Raw genomic sequence first — 16,142 nt, 5'->3', positions numbered from 1 at the left:
GAGGAGGAGGGTCACTGCACAGTCTGGCAGCGCTTATTGGACAATGTCAGACTGTGCAAGGACACGCCCCCAACTAGACCTTTATTGCAAACTGCTGGCAACTCACTCCTGTTGGGGAAGAGAAGGGTCAGGCATGTTGGATTTCAAAATGTTCAATCATTTAGTTGTCCCAGAGATAAACCACCTGCCAGAGGTGCCTGGCAGAAGCCTAGCTTGCACGTGTATGGGGGTGGTAGAGATAACTGTTGGCTGAAAGAGTGACAGTTATCTCACGTATGGCCGACGTAGCCCCTCCAACCTGACACTAGGCGGCCCTTTCTAGAGGATCTTATTGTCCGCATTAACTGTTGTCCTTTATACCACATTTATAACCTATGCAATACTCACAGGTAACCCTGGTTTTCCAGGCAATCCAGGTTTTCCAGGAAATCCAACAACAAAATCAGACCCGGGGTACCCATCTGCACCTCTCAATCCTGGCGGACCTTGATTTCCCTTGGAGAGGAAAGTAGTACAGATTATGGATACATATAATGGAGGTTCTGATTAAACTAAGGGCATGTTCGTAAACCCGGCGTGTGAACAGGCTCTGAGTGGATTTTCATTATAAATATATATATACACACACACACACAAAGTATTGCACAGAAGGGAGTCCACCCCTCACATTTTTGTAAATATTTTATTCTATCTTTTCCTGGGACAACGCTGCAGATCTGACACTTTGATACAATGTACAGCAGTCGGTGTACGGCTTGTATAACAGTGTAAATTTGGTGTGCCCTCAAATGAACTCGGCACAGCCAATAAACCGCTGGCAACAAAAGTGAGTACACCCCTAAGTGAAAATGGCCAAATTGTGCCCAAAGTGTCAATATTTTGTGTGGCCACCATTATTTTCCAGCACTGCCTTAACTCTCTTGGGCATGGAGGTCACTAGAGCTTTACCAGTTGCCACTGGAATCCTCTTCCCTCCTCCATGACGACATCACGAAGCTGGTGGATGTTAGAGACCTTGCTATCCTCCACCTTCCGTTTGAGGATGCCCCACAGATGCTCAATAGGGTTTAGGTCTGGTGACGTGCTTGCTTGCCCAGTCCAGCACCTTTACCCTCAATTTCTTTAGCAAGGCAGTGGTCGTCTTGGAGGTGTATTTGGAGTCGTTATGTTGGAATACTGCCCTGCGGCCCAGTTTCCGAAGGAAGGGGATCATGCTCTGCTTCAGTATGTCTCAGTACATGTTGGCATTCATGGTTCCCTCAATGACCTGTAGCCCCCCACAGCCGGCAGCCCCAAACCATGATACCCCCACCACCATGTTTGACTGCAGGCAATACACACTTGTCTTTGTACTCCTCATCTGGCTGCCACGACACACGCTTGACATCATCTGAACTAAATACGTTTATCTTGGTCTCATCAGACCACAGGACATGGTTCCAGTAATCCATGTCCTTAGTCTGGTGTCTTCAACAAACTGTCTCCAGGATTTTTTGTGCATCATCTTTAGAAAAGGCTTCTTCTGGTATGACAGCCATGCTGACCAATGTGATGCAGTGTGCGGCGTATGGTCTGAGCACTGACAGGCCGACCCCCACCCCTGTAACCCCTGCAGCAATGCTGGCAGCACTCATACACCCTCTGGATATGAGGCCTGTTCTGAGTGGAGCCTGTCTTGTTAAACCGCTGTTTGGTCTTGGCCACCGTGCTGCAGCTCAGTTTCAGGGTGTTGGCGATCTTCTTATAGCCTCGGCCATCTATATGGAGAGCAACAAGTCTTTTTTCAGATCCTCAGAGTTCTTGGCCATCAGGAGCCATGTTGACCTTCCAGTGACCAGTATGAGAGGGTGCGAGAGCGGGTGGGAGAGGGGGCCTCCCGGTACGCTCCCATTCACTTCTATAGGGAGCCGGCTTGGTGGTGGCCGGACCAGAGTCCTCCAGCCAGGGGTGTAGCTATAGGGGGTGCAGAGGTAGCAGTCGCTACCGGGCCCAGGAGCCTGAGGGGGCCCAAAGACCCTTGTGCCACATAAGAAGACATTGGCATTATAGAAAGTGCACGTTGGTCAAGTTACACCTCTGGCCGGAGGGAAGGGGTTAGCTCAAGAATTTAGCTTTGGGGGGTGTTGTGGGTGGGGAAGGCATTTCGGTTTTTCCCTCAGGCGGCATGAAAGCTATGTGCTTCCCTGTTCCTGGCAACAAAGCTCTGAGGGAAGGGGGGCCCAAGCTAACTCTTGCACCAGGGCCCATAAGCCTTTAGCTATGTCCCTGCCTCCAGCCACCACCTTATGGGGCTCCGTTCTCGATATAGGTGCGGGTCCCATTGTCAATGATGAGACAACCCCTTTAATGGCTGTGTGTTGAGTTATTTTGAGGGTACACTAAATTTACATGTTAAGCAAGCCGTACATTGTATCAAAGTGTCAGATTTTCAGTGTTGTCTCATAAAAAGATATAATAAAATATTTACAAAATAGATACTGAGATGTGAGATACTGTATATAAGGTGTCTCAGATACGTGCTTGCCGTCAGTGAATGAGAACACTCTTGCTTAGGCTGAGTTCACATCAGCGTTCAGCCTTTCCGTTCTCCTTCTCCGTTATAGGAGCGGGAGAACGGAAAGGACGGTTTTGGCACATAACTGAACCCCTTAGACCATAGGTGCACAACCTTTTTTGGCCTGGGGGCCGCATTGTCACATCTCTCTATTTCAAGGGGCCGCAAATAAAACAAAATGTTGATCGGTGCTCAGCTGCTTATTACACAAGCCAATGCAAAGTGACTGGGGAGGAGTGATCGCTGCCACAGTCATTCCAGCTTCATTTAGATTACACGGTGAGATGTGCTGCAGATAATCGTACATCTTTCATCCTGTAATTGTCCCAAATATCATGCTGCAGCATAGCCCCTGAAACCGAAGAGTTATACTTACCTGCTCCCCACCGCTCCGGTCCTTCGCACTGCCCCCGCTGTTTACACCTGGCAGCGCATGGACATGGTCATACACCACTCCAGCCAATGACTGACTTAGGCTACTTTCACACTAGCGTTTTAGTTTTCCGGTATTGAGATCCGTCATAGGGGCTCAATACCAGAAAAAAACGCTTCAGTTTTGTCCCCATTCATTGTCAATGGGGACAAAACGGAGCTGAACAGAACGGAGCGCTCCGAAATGCATTCCGTTCCGTTTAGTTGCATTCACATACCGGAGAGCAAACCGCAACATGTTGTAGTTTGCTTTCCGTCCTGGGATGCGGAGCAAGACGGATCCGGCACGACCCCCAATGCAAGTCAATGGGGACGGATCTGTTTTCTCGGACACAATAGAAAATGGATACGTCCCCATTGACTTTCAATAGAGTTCATGACGGATCCGTCTTGGCTATGTTACAGATAATACAACCGGATCTGTTTATAACAGATGCAGACGGTTGTATTATCAGTAACGGAAGCGTTTTTGCTGAACCCTGCCGGATCCAGTAAAAACGCTGGTGTGAAAGTAGCCTTACGCGGTGATGTGGCCACAAGCAGCGTGTCACTTCTGAAGCCAGTCATTGACTGGAGCCGTGCAAGTGACCATGGCCATGCACTGCCAGGTGTAAACAGCACGGGGACCGGAAGATGGGGGCAGCGCAGAGGACCAGAGCGGTGTGGAGCAGGTAATTAGGAGTCTTATTTCACAGGCCATGCTGCAGGAACTTGTTTAAAAACATTTTCACCAGAAAAGTGGCGACATTTATTTCCATCCTGCCTCCTATTCATAAATCAGTGCTTTCCTTCACTGCAGAGGACGGAGCTCACTGGTTATCACCATCTCCTGCCAATCCAGTTATAGGCGCCCTGCAGTAACCAGTAAGCACTTTACCTTGCTAGTGGAGAAGGCGCTTATTGGTTAACACTTTAATGGCCAGGCCTGAAAAGGCCTTAATGATCAGACACTTTTTAGTGATTTAGCGCACGTGGTGGTTCAAACGGTTGTAACTATCTATTATCTATTTTTTGTTGGACTACTTTAATCATTTTTGAAACCATTTTTATTTGGGGGAAACTGTACAAAACGTTTTTAAAAAGTATTCACTTGGAACTGAACCCAAGTTCGGTAAAAGTTTTTTTTACAGTAGAAACAAATTTTTTACGTTATTACCCAAACTCTCGCGAGACTTCGCGAAGTAATAACTTCAGCTCATCGGAGCCAATACATTCTAATACTGTACGGAGCACTCACTCCGTACAGTATTCTAACAAAGTTTTATGTGAATCAACTAAGGATGTTGCATCCGAAGGCGATTCGCTCATCCCTAGTCACAATGAATGGGAACGGGGATTGACAGATATTTCTTTACATTTCCAATAGGTTTCTGTACTCGTACATTCCCTTACAATGATTTGACACATTTTATGCACAACGTCTCTGGGGTTTTATACATTACAGTGGTTTTCCAGGCTCCTGATATTGATAACTTATCCTCAGGACAGGTCAATAATATCCGATCAGTGTGGGTCTGACACTCCGCACCCCCAGAGATCATCTGTTCCCTGCAGCGCAGGAAGCATAGCTCTTTTCAAAGTGTAGTGGTCGTACAGGATCACTGCAGCTCCGCTCCCGTTCACTTCAATGGAAGCTGAGGTGCAGTACCCAGCACGGCCACTACACTTTGAACGGAGCTGTGCTTCCTGCTCCATTCACAATGCTGGAGGATGCAAGGAACGGCTGATCGGCGCACTGATCAGAGATTAATGACCTGTCCTAAAGATAAGTCATCAATATCAGGAGCTGGAAAACCCCTTTAATATGACTGACATTACAGTGGCCGTGCATTTGTCAGGTCTGCGCTGATACAGCTTTATAACTGATCCATATAATTATATAGGATCACAGCAATAGTCCATCATGTAGTTACACTCTCATCTCCCTGGTAAAGTATTTCAAGCTTCTTGCCACTGATTAGAGATAAAACACAGAACATCTGCTTCCCATAAACACGACAATGCAATGTGATATTACTGGGGGAAGAAACTGGTGTTATAGCAATATCCCATTCAAAGATAACTTGTCATATTCAATATTCATACGACTCACGGGAGTTCCTGGTTTGCCCATTGCTCCTCGCGTGCCTTTCTTTCCCTTTGCGCCCTGAAATATAAATGTTTCTAGAATTTAGGCAATCGACTTCACAGAACAAACGAGCCCGACCTTCTATACAGGCTGTAGATGCAGGTTTAGACAAAGGGGTATGAGAGACCCATTTCTGTGACCAGCCTCTCCCTGGCTGCTTTACCACTGCCCGTCCCTGTCAAACAAAGCAGCCAGGGAGGGGCTGGTCACAGAAATGAGCAGAGCTTGGGGGCAACAAGAGCATTGTTGACGCCCTCATTGCACCAAAGGCCTAATTTGCATATTAATAAAAGTATCAGAACTCGGGAAGGGAGCCTCAGATCAACAAAGTATAAAACAGCATTTTAATCAGGGGAACCACGGCTAAGCGTCTGTGCAGACAGCTGGATCGGGAGGTCGCTGGTGACAGATTCCCTTTAACGGATCAGGTTTCAAATGAAATGAAGGAAATCCCAAATAATGAATGTAAATACTTACTGCTAATCCTCGCTCCCCTTTTTGTCCTTGATCACCTCTTTCACCCGCTTCCCCCTGAAATAAAAGTCAAAATGTAACCATAAAATAGTGTAACGGTGTAATCAGAGGTCGCACTACGTTTTTTGCAGAAGAGTAAAAATACTCCTCTGACCATTTTTGAAGAGTATTTCTACCCGAGGAGGAGTACGAAAGTTGCGGTAATTCAAATACATAATACGTAGCCTGCACTTGTTCAAATCTGCGTTTGGAATTCTGTCGAAAAAACGGACAAAAAATTATTTTATGCAGCACTTTTGTGTCCGGTAGAAAGACAGGATCCCGAACGGGAACTGAACGGATTCCATCATAGTCGGTGGAGTCTGTTCAGCTTCTTCCCTGTGGGGTGACAGGAGGAGGGGGAGCAGGGTCACTAGTGGGGTGACAGGAGGAGGGGGAGCAGGGTCACTAGTGGGGTGACAGGAGGAGGGGGAGCAGGGTCACTAGTGGGGTGACAGGAGGAGGGGGGAGCAGGGTCACTAGTGGGATGACAGGAGGAGGGGGAGCAGGGTCACTAGTGGGGTGACAGGAGGAGGGGGAGCAGGGTCACTAGTGGGGTGACAGGAGGAGGGGGGAGCAGGGTCACTAGTGGGGTGACAGGAGGAGGGGGGAGCAGGGTCACTAGTGGGGTGACAGGAGGAGGGGGGAGCAGGGTCACTAGTGGGGGTGACAGGAGGGAGGGGGGAGCAGGGTCACTAGTGGGGTGACAGGAGGAGGGGGAGCAGGGTCACTAGTGGGGTGACAGGAGGAGGGGGGAGCAGGGTCACTAGTGGGGTGACAGGAGGAGGGGGGAGCAGGGTCACTAGTGGGGTGACAGGAGGAGGGAGAACAGGGTCACTAGTGGGGTGACAGGAGGAGGGGGAGCAGGGTCACTAGTGGGGTGACAGGAGAGGGGGGAGCAGGGTCACTAGTGGGGTGACAGGAGGAGAGGGGAGCAGGGTCACTAGTGGGGTGACAGGAGGAGGGGGAGCAGGGTCACTAGTGGGGTGACAGGAGGAGGGGGGAGCAGGGTCACTAGTGGGGTGACAGGAGGAGGGGGAGCAAGGGTCACTAGTGGGGTGACAGGAGGAGGGGGGAGCAGGGTCACTAGTGGGGGTGACAGGAGGAGGGGGAAGCAGGGTCACTAGTGGGGTGACAGGAGGAGGGGGGAGCAGGGTCACTAGTGGGGTGACAGGAGGAGGGGGGAGCAGGGTCACTAGTGGGGTGACAGGAGGAGGGGGAGCAGGGTCACTAGTGGGGTGACAGGAGGAGGGGGGGAGCAGGGTCACTAGTGGGGTGACAGGAGGAGGGGGGAGCAGGGTCACTAGTGGGGTGACAGGAGGAGGGGGAGCAGGGTCACTAGTGGGGTGACAGGAGGAGGGGGGAGCAGGGTCACTAGTGGGGGTGACAGGAGGAGGGGGAGCAGGGTCACTAGTGGGGTGACAGGAGGAGGGGGGAGCAGGGTCACTAGTGGGGTGACAGGAGGAGGGGGAGCAGGGTCACTAGTGGGGTGACAGGAGGAGGGGGAGCAGGGTCACTAGTGGGGTGACAGGAGGAGGGGGGAGCAGGGTCACTAGTGGGGTGACAGGAGGAGGGGGAGCAGGGTCACTAGTGGGGTGACAGGAGGAGGGGGAGCAGGGTCACTAGTGGGGTGACAGGAGGAGGGGGAGCAGGGTCACTAGTGGGGTGACAGGAGGAGGGGGAGCAGGGTCACTAGTGGGGTGACAGGAGGAGGGGGAGCAGGGTCACTAGTAGGGTGACAGGAGGAGGGGGAGCAGGGTCACTAGTGGGGTGACAGGAGGAGGGGGAGCAGGGTCATTAGTGGGGTGACAGGAGGAGGGGGAGCAGGGTCACTAGTGGGGTGACAGGAGGAGGGGGAGCAGGGTCACTAGTGGGGTGACAGGAGGAGGGGGGAGCAGGGTCACTAGTGGGGTGACAGGAGGAGGGGGAGCAGGGTCACTAGTGGGGTGACAGGAGGAGGGGGAGCAGGGTCACTAGTGGGGTGACAGGAGGAGGGGGGAGCAGGGTCACTAGTGGGGTGACAGGAGGAGGGGGAGCAGGGTCACTAGTGGGGTGACAGGAGGAGGGGGAGCACCCGGAGCAGGGTCACTAGTGGGGTGACAGGAGGAGGGGGAGCAGGGTCACTAGTGGGGTGACAGGAGGAGGGGGGAGCAGGGTCACTAGTGGGGTGACAGGAGGAGGGGGGAGCAGGGTCATTAGTGGGGTGACAGGAGGAGGGGGAGCAGGGTCACTAGTGGGGTGACAGGAGGAGGGGGAGCAGGGTCACTAGTGGGGTGACAGGAGGAGGGGGGAGCAGGGTCACTAGTGGGGTGACAGGAGGAGGGGGGAGCAGGGTCACTAGTGGGGTGACAGGAGGAGGGGGAGCAGGGTCACTAGTGGGGTGACAGGAGGAGGGGGAGCAGGGTCACTAGTGGGGTGACAGGAGGAGGGGGGAGCAGGGTCACTAGTGGGGTGACGGGAGGAGGGGGGAGCAGGGCCACTAGTGGGGTGATAGGAGGAGGAGGGATCAGGGGGGAGCAAGGTCACTAGTGGAGTGATGGGAGGAGGGGGGAGCAGGGTCACTAGTGGGGTGACAGGAGGAGGGGGGAACAGGGTCACTAGTGGGGTGACGGGAGGAGGGGGGAGCAGGGTCACTAGTGGGGTGATAGGAGGAGGAGGGATCAGGGGGGAGCAGAGTCACTAGTGGGGTGACAGAAGGAGGGGGAGCAGGGTCACTAGTGGAGTGATGGGAGGAGGGGGGGAGCAGGGTCACTAGTGGGGTGACAGGAGGAGGAGGGAGCAGGGTCACTAGTGGGGTGACAGGAGGAGGGGGGAACAGGGTCACTAGTGGGGTGACGGGAGGAGGGGGGAGCAGGGTCACTAGTGGGGTGACAGGAGAAGGGGGAGCAGGGTCACTAGTAGGGTGACGGGAGGAGGGGGGAGCAGGGTCACTAGTGGGGTGATAGGAGGAGGAGGGATCAGGGGGGAGCAGGGTCACTAGTGGGGTGACAGGAGGAGGGGGAGCAGGGTCACTAGTGGAGTGATGGGAGGAGGGGGGAGCAGGGTCACTAGTGGGGTGATAGGAGGAGGAGGGATCAGGGGGGAGCAGGGTCACTAGTGGGGTGACAGGAGGAGGGGGGAGCAGGGTCACTAGTGGGGTGACGGGAGGAGGGGGGAGCAGGGTCACTAGTGGGGTGACAGGAGGAGGGGGAGCAGGGTCACTAGTGGGGTGACAGGAGGAGGGGGAGCAGGGTCACTAGTGGGGTGACAGGAGGAGGAGGGATCAGGGGGGAGCAGGGTCACTAGTGGGGTGACAGGAGGAGGGGGGAGCAGGGTCACTAGTGGGGTGATGGGAGGAGGGGGGAGCAGGGTCACTAGTGGGGTGACAGGAGGAGGGGGAGCAGGGTCACTAGTGGGGTGACAGGAGGAGGGGGAGCAGGGTCACTAGTGGAGTGATGGGAGGAGGGGGGAGCAGGGTCACTAGTGGGGTGACAAGAGGAGGGGGGAGCAGGGTCACTAGTGGGGTGACAGGAGGAGTGGGAGCAGGGTCACTAGTGGGGTGACAGGAGGAGGGGGAGCAGGGTCACTAGTGGGGTGACAGGAGGAGGGGGGAGCAGGGTCACTAGTGGGGTGACAGGAGGAGGGGGGAGCAGGGTCACTAGTGGGGTGACGGGAGGAGAGGGAGCAGGGTCACTAGTGGGGTGATAGGAGGAGGGGGGAGCAGGGTCACTAGTGAGGTGACAGGAGGAGGGGGGAGCAGGGTCACTAGTGGGGTGACAGGAGGAGGGGGGAGCAGGGTCACTAGTGGGGTGACAGAGGGAGGGGGAGCAGGGTCACTAGTGGGGTGACAGGAGGAGGGGGGAGCAGGGTCACTAGTGGGGTGATAGGAGGAGGGGGGAGCAGGGTCACTAGTGAGGTGACAGGAGGAGGGGGGAGCAGGGTCACTAGTGGGGTGACAGGAGGAGGGGGGAGCAGGGTCACTAGTGGGGTGACGGGAGGAGAGGGGAGCAGGGTCACTAGTGGAGTGATAGGAGGAGGAGGGATCAGGGGGGAGCAGGGTCACTAGTGGGGTGACAGGAGGAGGGGGGAGCAGGGTCACTAGTGGAGTGATGGGAGGAGGGGGGAGCAGGGTCACTAGTGGGGTGATAGGAGGAGGAGGGATCAGGGGGGAGCAGGGTCACTAGTGGGGTGACAGGAGGAGGGGGGAGCAGGGTCACTAGTGGAGTGATGGGAGGAGGGGGGAGCAGGGTCACTAGTGGGGTGACGGGAGGAGGGGGGAGCAGGGTCACTATTGGGGTGATAGGAGGAGGAGGGATCAGGGGGGAGCAGGGTCAGTAGTGGAGTGACGGTAGGAGGGGGGAGCAGGGTCACTAGTGTGGTGACAGGAGAAGGGGGAAGCAGGGTCACTAGTGGGGTGACAGGAGGAGGGGGGAGCAGGGTCACCGGGGACCAGTCACATGAGTCTGCGGCTCCTTACCTCTCCCCAGGTCCTCGGGCAGGGCGCCCCTTTCTCCTTACTACAGCCACCCCGGGAGCCGGCCCCTCCTCCTTCCAGCTCCCGCCGGCTTCCCCTGCTGCAGGACCTGTATAGCTCCGCCGCGCGCCTATATCCACCAATTTTGTTATTAGGAGCTTTGCTATTGGTTATTTCAGGCACAGGCAGCATCGCTGCGCTGCCCGCGCCGCTCACAGCGCTCACTGCACTGATGAATGTGGGGGAAAAGTCTGAGGCGTATTGGTACGCGTTAGACTTTTTTCAGAGATGAAAACAGCCTGAACAGGTGTCTATGATGCTTGTACAGGCGTTAGTGCGACCTCTGAGTGTTATAGTGTATTCCTCAGAGAAAGCTTTGCAAATTATGTGCCAGATAAAACCTAATCATGTTTTCTCTTAGTTTCTTGTTGTAATGGAAACCCCCTCCCAATGCATTATTCACCTGACTCCATCAAAACCACTGGACAAAAAAATCCCACATGCATTTCCTCAAACGGAAGCTGAATGGACACCATTAGAGATGAGCGAGGTATTGTAAAATTCAATTCGGCTGCTTTACCGGATTATACAAAGAGTATTTCTTTGTAATTAGTGGGTACAATGACAGGGAACGGCGATTGTGCCTCTCCCCGTCATTGTACCCCTCAGATGCCGCGTTCATAGCTCATCGTGGCATCTGACATTAATATTAAAGTGTAAAATAAAAATTAAATAAAATCATACTACGCTCATCCATTTGATAGTGAAGATCCAGCGTGCAATCTCGCGCAGCCCATGATGACATCACCAAGTCAGCCGGCGTTATACAGGATTTTGTGCGGGAATAATTTTTTACATTTTTTTACTGCCATTTCAGGAAAATCGATTTGTTACTATGAGGCAGAAGGAAATATGGCTATGCGGCAAATCGAATTTTCCGTGAAATTCGTATCGAAGTCCACTTCCTTTAGACACCATTATAAACAAGGAGGGTCTGGTTGGCTCTGTTCAGTTTTGTGTACTTCAGTTTTTTGGTGTTCTGCCTTTTAATGGTACAGAACAATGAAAAATGATAGTGTATGCGTGAAAGAAGCCCAACGGTGGCATTTTACTATAAAGAATCAGATCTGCAGTGTAAAGCATGGGGAAAGGTTTGAGAAAGGCTCACGATAAAGGTGTGAAATTGGTGCTTATTTCTTCTCTTACTGTGCATATGATGATAACACGCTGCACGTTACACACTGAGCATCTTTTCATACTAACTAGTCACCACAATGGACTTCAGATTTCTATAGGCCCTCCTTGAACCCATCCTCTAAACAAATGTTAAAATCACCTTTTGTTCCGTACAAGGCACATCCACGTCATTGTGAGGGTCCCAATTTAGAACCCCCTTCCCCACCTTCTATAAGCCAGATCTGAGAGTCTGTCCATGCATTTCATGGTCAGCCATTGATCTGCGTGGCGGGCACGTGATGTCATGTCTGGCTCGATAAACCCTTTAATGACCAGTGAAAATGTGTCTATAACATGTTAAGCAATCAAGGAAACCTACTGGTGCTCCTTGCTGTCCGATGGCGCCTCTTGGTCCAATTACGCCGATCAAACCCTATAAAAAAGATCACATTATCTCACATATTATTCTTTCAGATTGTTATGATGGAACCTAAACCAAATACAAATTGCTCTAAATTTCCTGGAAATTAAAATATGGCATCTATATATTGTGCAACTATAAGCCCCCTAATGCCACTCGAATATTTCATGGGACACGTATCTACTTGACATTACCTTATATCCTTCATCTCCAGGTTCGCCTCTGTCTCCGCCTTCTCCGGGAGGGCCCTACATGGAAAAGTGTATTTTTAGTGTATTGTTGACCATAGACCATGAGAACATTAATTAACTAGTTAACTAATTAAAACTCTGAGCATACACATGCATATAGTAGATCATTTATGGTGACCCCAGAGTAGTGAGAGCAGTACCCACAGCAATAATCAAAATACTTTCTTTCTTAAAGGGGTCCTCTCCCTTCAGCAAATTGTATTTATCATGTAGACAAAGTTAATGCAAGGCACTTACTAATGTATTGTGATTCTCCATATTGCCTTCTTTGCTGGCTTGATACATTTTTCCATCAAATTATACACTGCTCATATCCAGGGGTTATGTGTCACGGTCCCTCAGGTGACTGATGTCAGAAAATCAGGGAGACTGGCTGAACGTGGAGGAATCTAACAGCCTCCTTGATTTCTCTGAGCTGGTGTTAGATCCTCTCTGGTGTTCCTGTTCTTCTATCTCTACAGAAGTTAAGTGTTGCGTTTGTTTGCATTTGTTATTTTTCCTGTTGTTGTATCTGGGCCTGAGACAGAGACTTCCATTCGTCCATCTGGGGAGGAATGGGTTGTCTCTGGTCCTATACTTATTCCAGGGCCTTATAGGGAAATCAGGGCCTAGGTATCCGGCTTATGAATATTCCTACCTTCAAGGTCTATTCATATTGATAGGTAGTCAGGGCCCGGATTAGGGTTGTCTAGGAGATGACCTGTTTCTTCCCTAGTTTCCAGGCCCAGTTACTGTTCCCCTTCCCTCCTGTGTGCAGTGTGGAGTCCCCCCCACACTGATTGTGACATTATGGCCACCGCTGCATCGCAGATATGAAGTGGCCTGGACGGCAGCTGCTGCGCATGTATGCCTATGTGTGCAGCATACGGGTAGGCTACCCGACACTGCTAGATTTGAGTGTGTAGTTCCCTTTAAGCCAGTCAGGCCGGTTACCGGCAATCCTTATCACAGCCAGCAGAGGGAGCCCCCAGTTTAGTATAAATAGGCTAGGGCCTAGCTCAGGAAGGGGAGAAGTTTCCAGACTCAGTGCAGAGAGGATTTCCTCCTGAGTCCATGCATAGAAGTCAGAAGGGCATAGCTAATCAGCCTGAAGACACAGAATACCACAGAGGCCGATCAGAGAAAGCAAGAGGTACTCAAGATAACAGAGGAGGTACTAGAGAAGGACAGATTCAAGGGTACGCCAGATAAAGGGCATTAGACCTTGGAGAGAAAGTCACATATGAGTCAGGACCCAGTCAGGAATAGTGAGCAAGCCGCCTGTACTGCATCTCCTGTAATCAACACTCTGTATAATGCCTTGCTAAGACCGGCCATTCTGTAATTCCCAAGAACCACCTGTATTGCTACAAGAAACCAACCGTCTTTCATGGAACTGTGCTGTACCTGTGTCCATGCATTATCCTGACTGATATTCAGTAAAAGTTCCAGTTTTTGTTGGCTATCCTGTGCTTGCTTTATTCTTCCACCATACTTTACACGGCGTGTCACCGTTTAATTGACACTGGCGTCACGAACTTTTAACATCTGCCTGTTCCTGTATTTGCCCCAATTGAAGACGACAGTGGATCCCAGGTTAGTGGTCAATCTGCACTACAAAGCCCAGCATACACTACTGACCCCCTGGGACACTGCATCGCTCTTTTTTGGCGTCACGAACAGGATCCGCATACTTCGACAGTGCAGAGAAGTGTGAACTGTGTGCTTTAACTATTTCACCACCGTATGGCAAAGACTGTAACCCTTTATTTCCAAGCCGGTGGATTAAAATTGTGCCTGGGAGGAATCAGAGGCGCTGTACTGTGTTGCGCTACCCCCAGAGGGAAAATCGTATTTGTGGACTGTGATTTATTGGACTTTGCAACACCCTGCTTGCTGTCAGGGAATCGTGATCAAGATGGCCACCGGCCGCCTGGAGTAAAGTTTCCCGCGCTGCTGAGGACCTCCGTGGGCGGATCCCTTCAAAGACACAGAGAATCCCGCCCCTCTTCATCATCGCACCGCCGCGGCCCTGCTTTTCCTGCGTCAGCAACGTCACCGCGTACACAGGACGTCCGGAGTCTCACGAGATTTGGCCTGCGCGAACCCGGCGATACCGGTAAGAACTTGTATCCGGAGGGAAGGGGATTGTTCCGGCCCCTTTAGTCACCAGCGGCCACCTCGTAATAACTTAACATGTCAGATCCGGGAGTTGCCGAGCGGCCGGACCCGGGAGAGCTTGCGGCTCCTAATCATCCTATAGCCCCCAGCATGATGCCCTTTACCATGCCTTACTACTTTGGGGCCCCATGGTTTCCCCGCTATAACGGAGAGGCCCATACCCTAAGAGACTTTAAAGAAAAGTTGCTGGCCTTATTCAAACTGTACCCCATAAATGCCGATCAGCAAATGGAAATCTTGCTAGCGCAACTGGAGGGGGCTGCCCGCAGAGAGGTATTATCCTGGCCTGTTGCTGAAAGGAGTACTCTGGAGCAGATATTCACCCGCCTCAGGGCCACTTTTGAAACGAGGACTGCCTCAGAGATAAAGATGCACTTCTTTGGCAAGAAACAGAAGTCCGGTGAGTCCCTCCGTGACTATGCCCTATCACTTCAGGAGGCTTTGGGGGCTGTAATCCAGATAGATCCCAAGGAAGCTGATAACCAGGATCAGACCCTGAGGGAACAATTTATTACCGGAGTGTCTAGTGAGCAAATAAGGACCCAATTAAAGATGCTGTCCGCCCAACACCCTAACAGTACCTTTCTGGACTTTAAAGAGCTGGCTATAAAAATTCTGGGGTCAGCAGTATCTACAGAGTTGAGCACGCCACCTGAGTTATCAGCCTGCAGGTCAAAACCGCTTATCATTAACCGAGCTGAGGCCGGTCAAGCTGTTCAAGCTACAGCTACCGATACTATCGCCATGCTGACAGAGCAAGTAAATCACCTCACTAAAAGCCTAGAGAGAGTGTGCAGAAAAATGGAGGAATGGGAAAAACCTATGATGTCAGAAGAGGAGTTCCTGTCACCCTCTAAGCCGTTCTCACCTCCATACCAAGAGACTCACCCCAGGGATCCGGGGAGGCGCAATAGGGGTCGCCAGCGGCCCGTGTGTACATACTGCAAAAAGATGGGACACACAGAATCCACTTGCTGGCAGTTAAACGGGCAACCCCTGAGGCTGAGGACCACCCCTCGGGAGGTAGAACACTAGGTCCAAAAGATCCAAATTGGATGCCACGGTATGTAGGATCCCATCCTAAAATCAATGTGGAGATTAACGGGGTCCCCTTTGAAGCCCTATTAGATACTGGGTCTCAGGTCACTACTATTCAGCTGCCCGCCTTTGAAAGATTCTGGGACACCAATCAATTGACCCAGCTGCCTGAATCCTGGGTAGAGATTATCGCCAGCAATGGCAAACCGGTAAAGATCCATGGATACTGGGAACCCACCCTGCAGGTGGGAGAAGTCACCTTGCCTCAACAGGGGGTGATAGTAGTACAGGCCGGCGACAGAGGAGGACATCCTGTCATTCTAGGCACCAATGTCTTCAAAAACTGTTATGCTGAAATACTTGCCGTATTACATCAGACTCTGCCCACCGCTTCCTCTGCGTCCAAGAGGGTGATTCAAAAGACTATCACTGTGTTAAGTGCCCAGCAGAGGTTTGCTAACGGGAAAGGAGAAATTTGTACTGCCAAGATTCGTGATAATAAGCCTGTGACTTTGCCTCCTAATTCCCAAACTCTCTTATGGTGTCGTGCTGTCCTGGGAGTCCAAGGCCAAGATTATCCAGCCCTGGTGGAGCCAATCCAGATGGAGAACTACCCTTATGTGAGAGCTGCCAAGTGCCTGGTGAACGTCTCCCAAGGTAAAGTACCTGTCCGTCTGATTAACCTGAGTGATCATCCTGTGGCGCTTACTAAGCATTACCCTGTTGCCCAGCTTTCTCAGGTGTTCTTCCAAGACATCATCCGTCTTCCAGTGACAGAAAAGCCGCCAGCTGCAGTCAGCGGATGTCCGCCGGTGCCCCAGTCACAAGTACCCTGGTGGGAAGAGCTACATGTCGGGGACGAGACTACCCCCCAACATCAACAAGAAGGGATACTACGGCTTGTCAAAGAGCACCACCAGGCCTTCAGTAAACATGCTGCTGATTATGGAGAGGTTAGTGCCATACAACACACCATACCTACTGGCTCTCATCCTCCTATCAAGGAGAGATACCGA

At 51.9% G+C, this 16,142-nt stretch overlaps 1 protein-coding gene across 1 annotated transcript in view; it reads right to left on the bottom strand.

Annotated features, from left to right (window-relative positions):
- COL24A1 (collagen type XXIV alpha 1 chain) overlaps positions 1–16,142 on the bottom strand; it is a 231,165-nt gene that overhangs the window by 19,806 nt on the left and 195,217 nt on the right. The window contains exons 43-47 of the mRNA XM_044301461.1: positions 11,872–11,925; positions 11,636–11,689; positions 5,592–5,645; positions 5,079–5,132; positions 388–495 (exon numbers count right to left, since the gene is read on the bottom strand). Coding sequence (XP_044157396.1) covers positions 388–495; positions 5,079–5,132; positions 5,592–5,645; positions 11,636–11,689; positions 11,872–11,925 — 324 coding nt within the window. The remainder of the gene's footprint in view (positions 1–387; positions 496–5,078; positions 5,133–5,591; positions 5,646–11,635; positions 11,690–11,871; positions 11,926–16,142) is intronic.

Source organism: Bufo gargarizans, chromosome 7 (genome assembly GCF_014858855.1).
Source record: "Bufo gargarizans isolate SCDJY-AF-19 chromosome 7, ASM1485885v1, whole genome shotgun sequence".
Taxonomy (NCBI): domain Eukaryota; kingdom Metazoa; phylum Chordata; class Amphibia; order Anura; family Bufonidae; genus Bufo; species Bufo gargarizans.
This window is presented reverse-complemented; position numbering and strand designations above follow the sequence as displayed.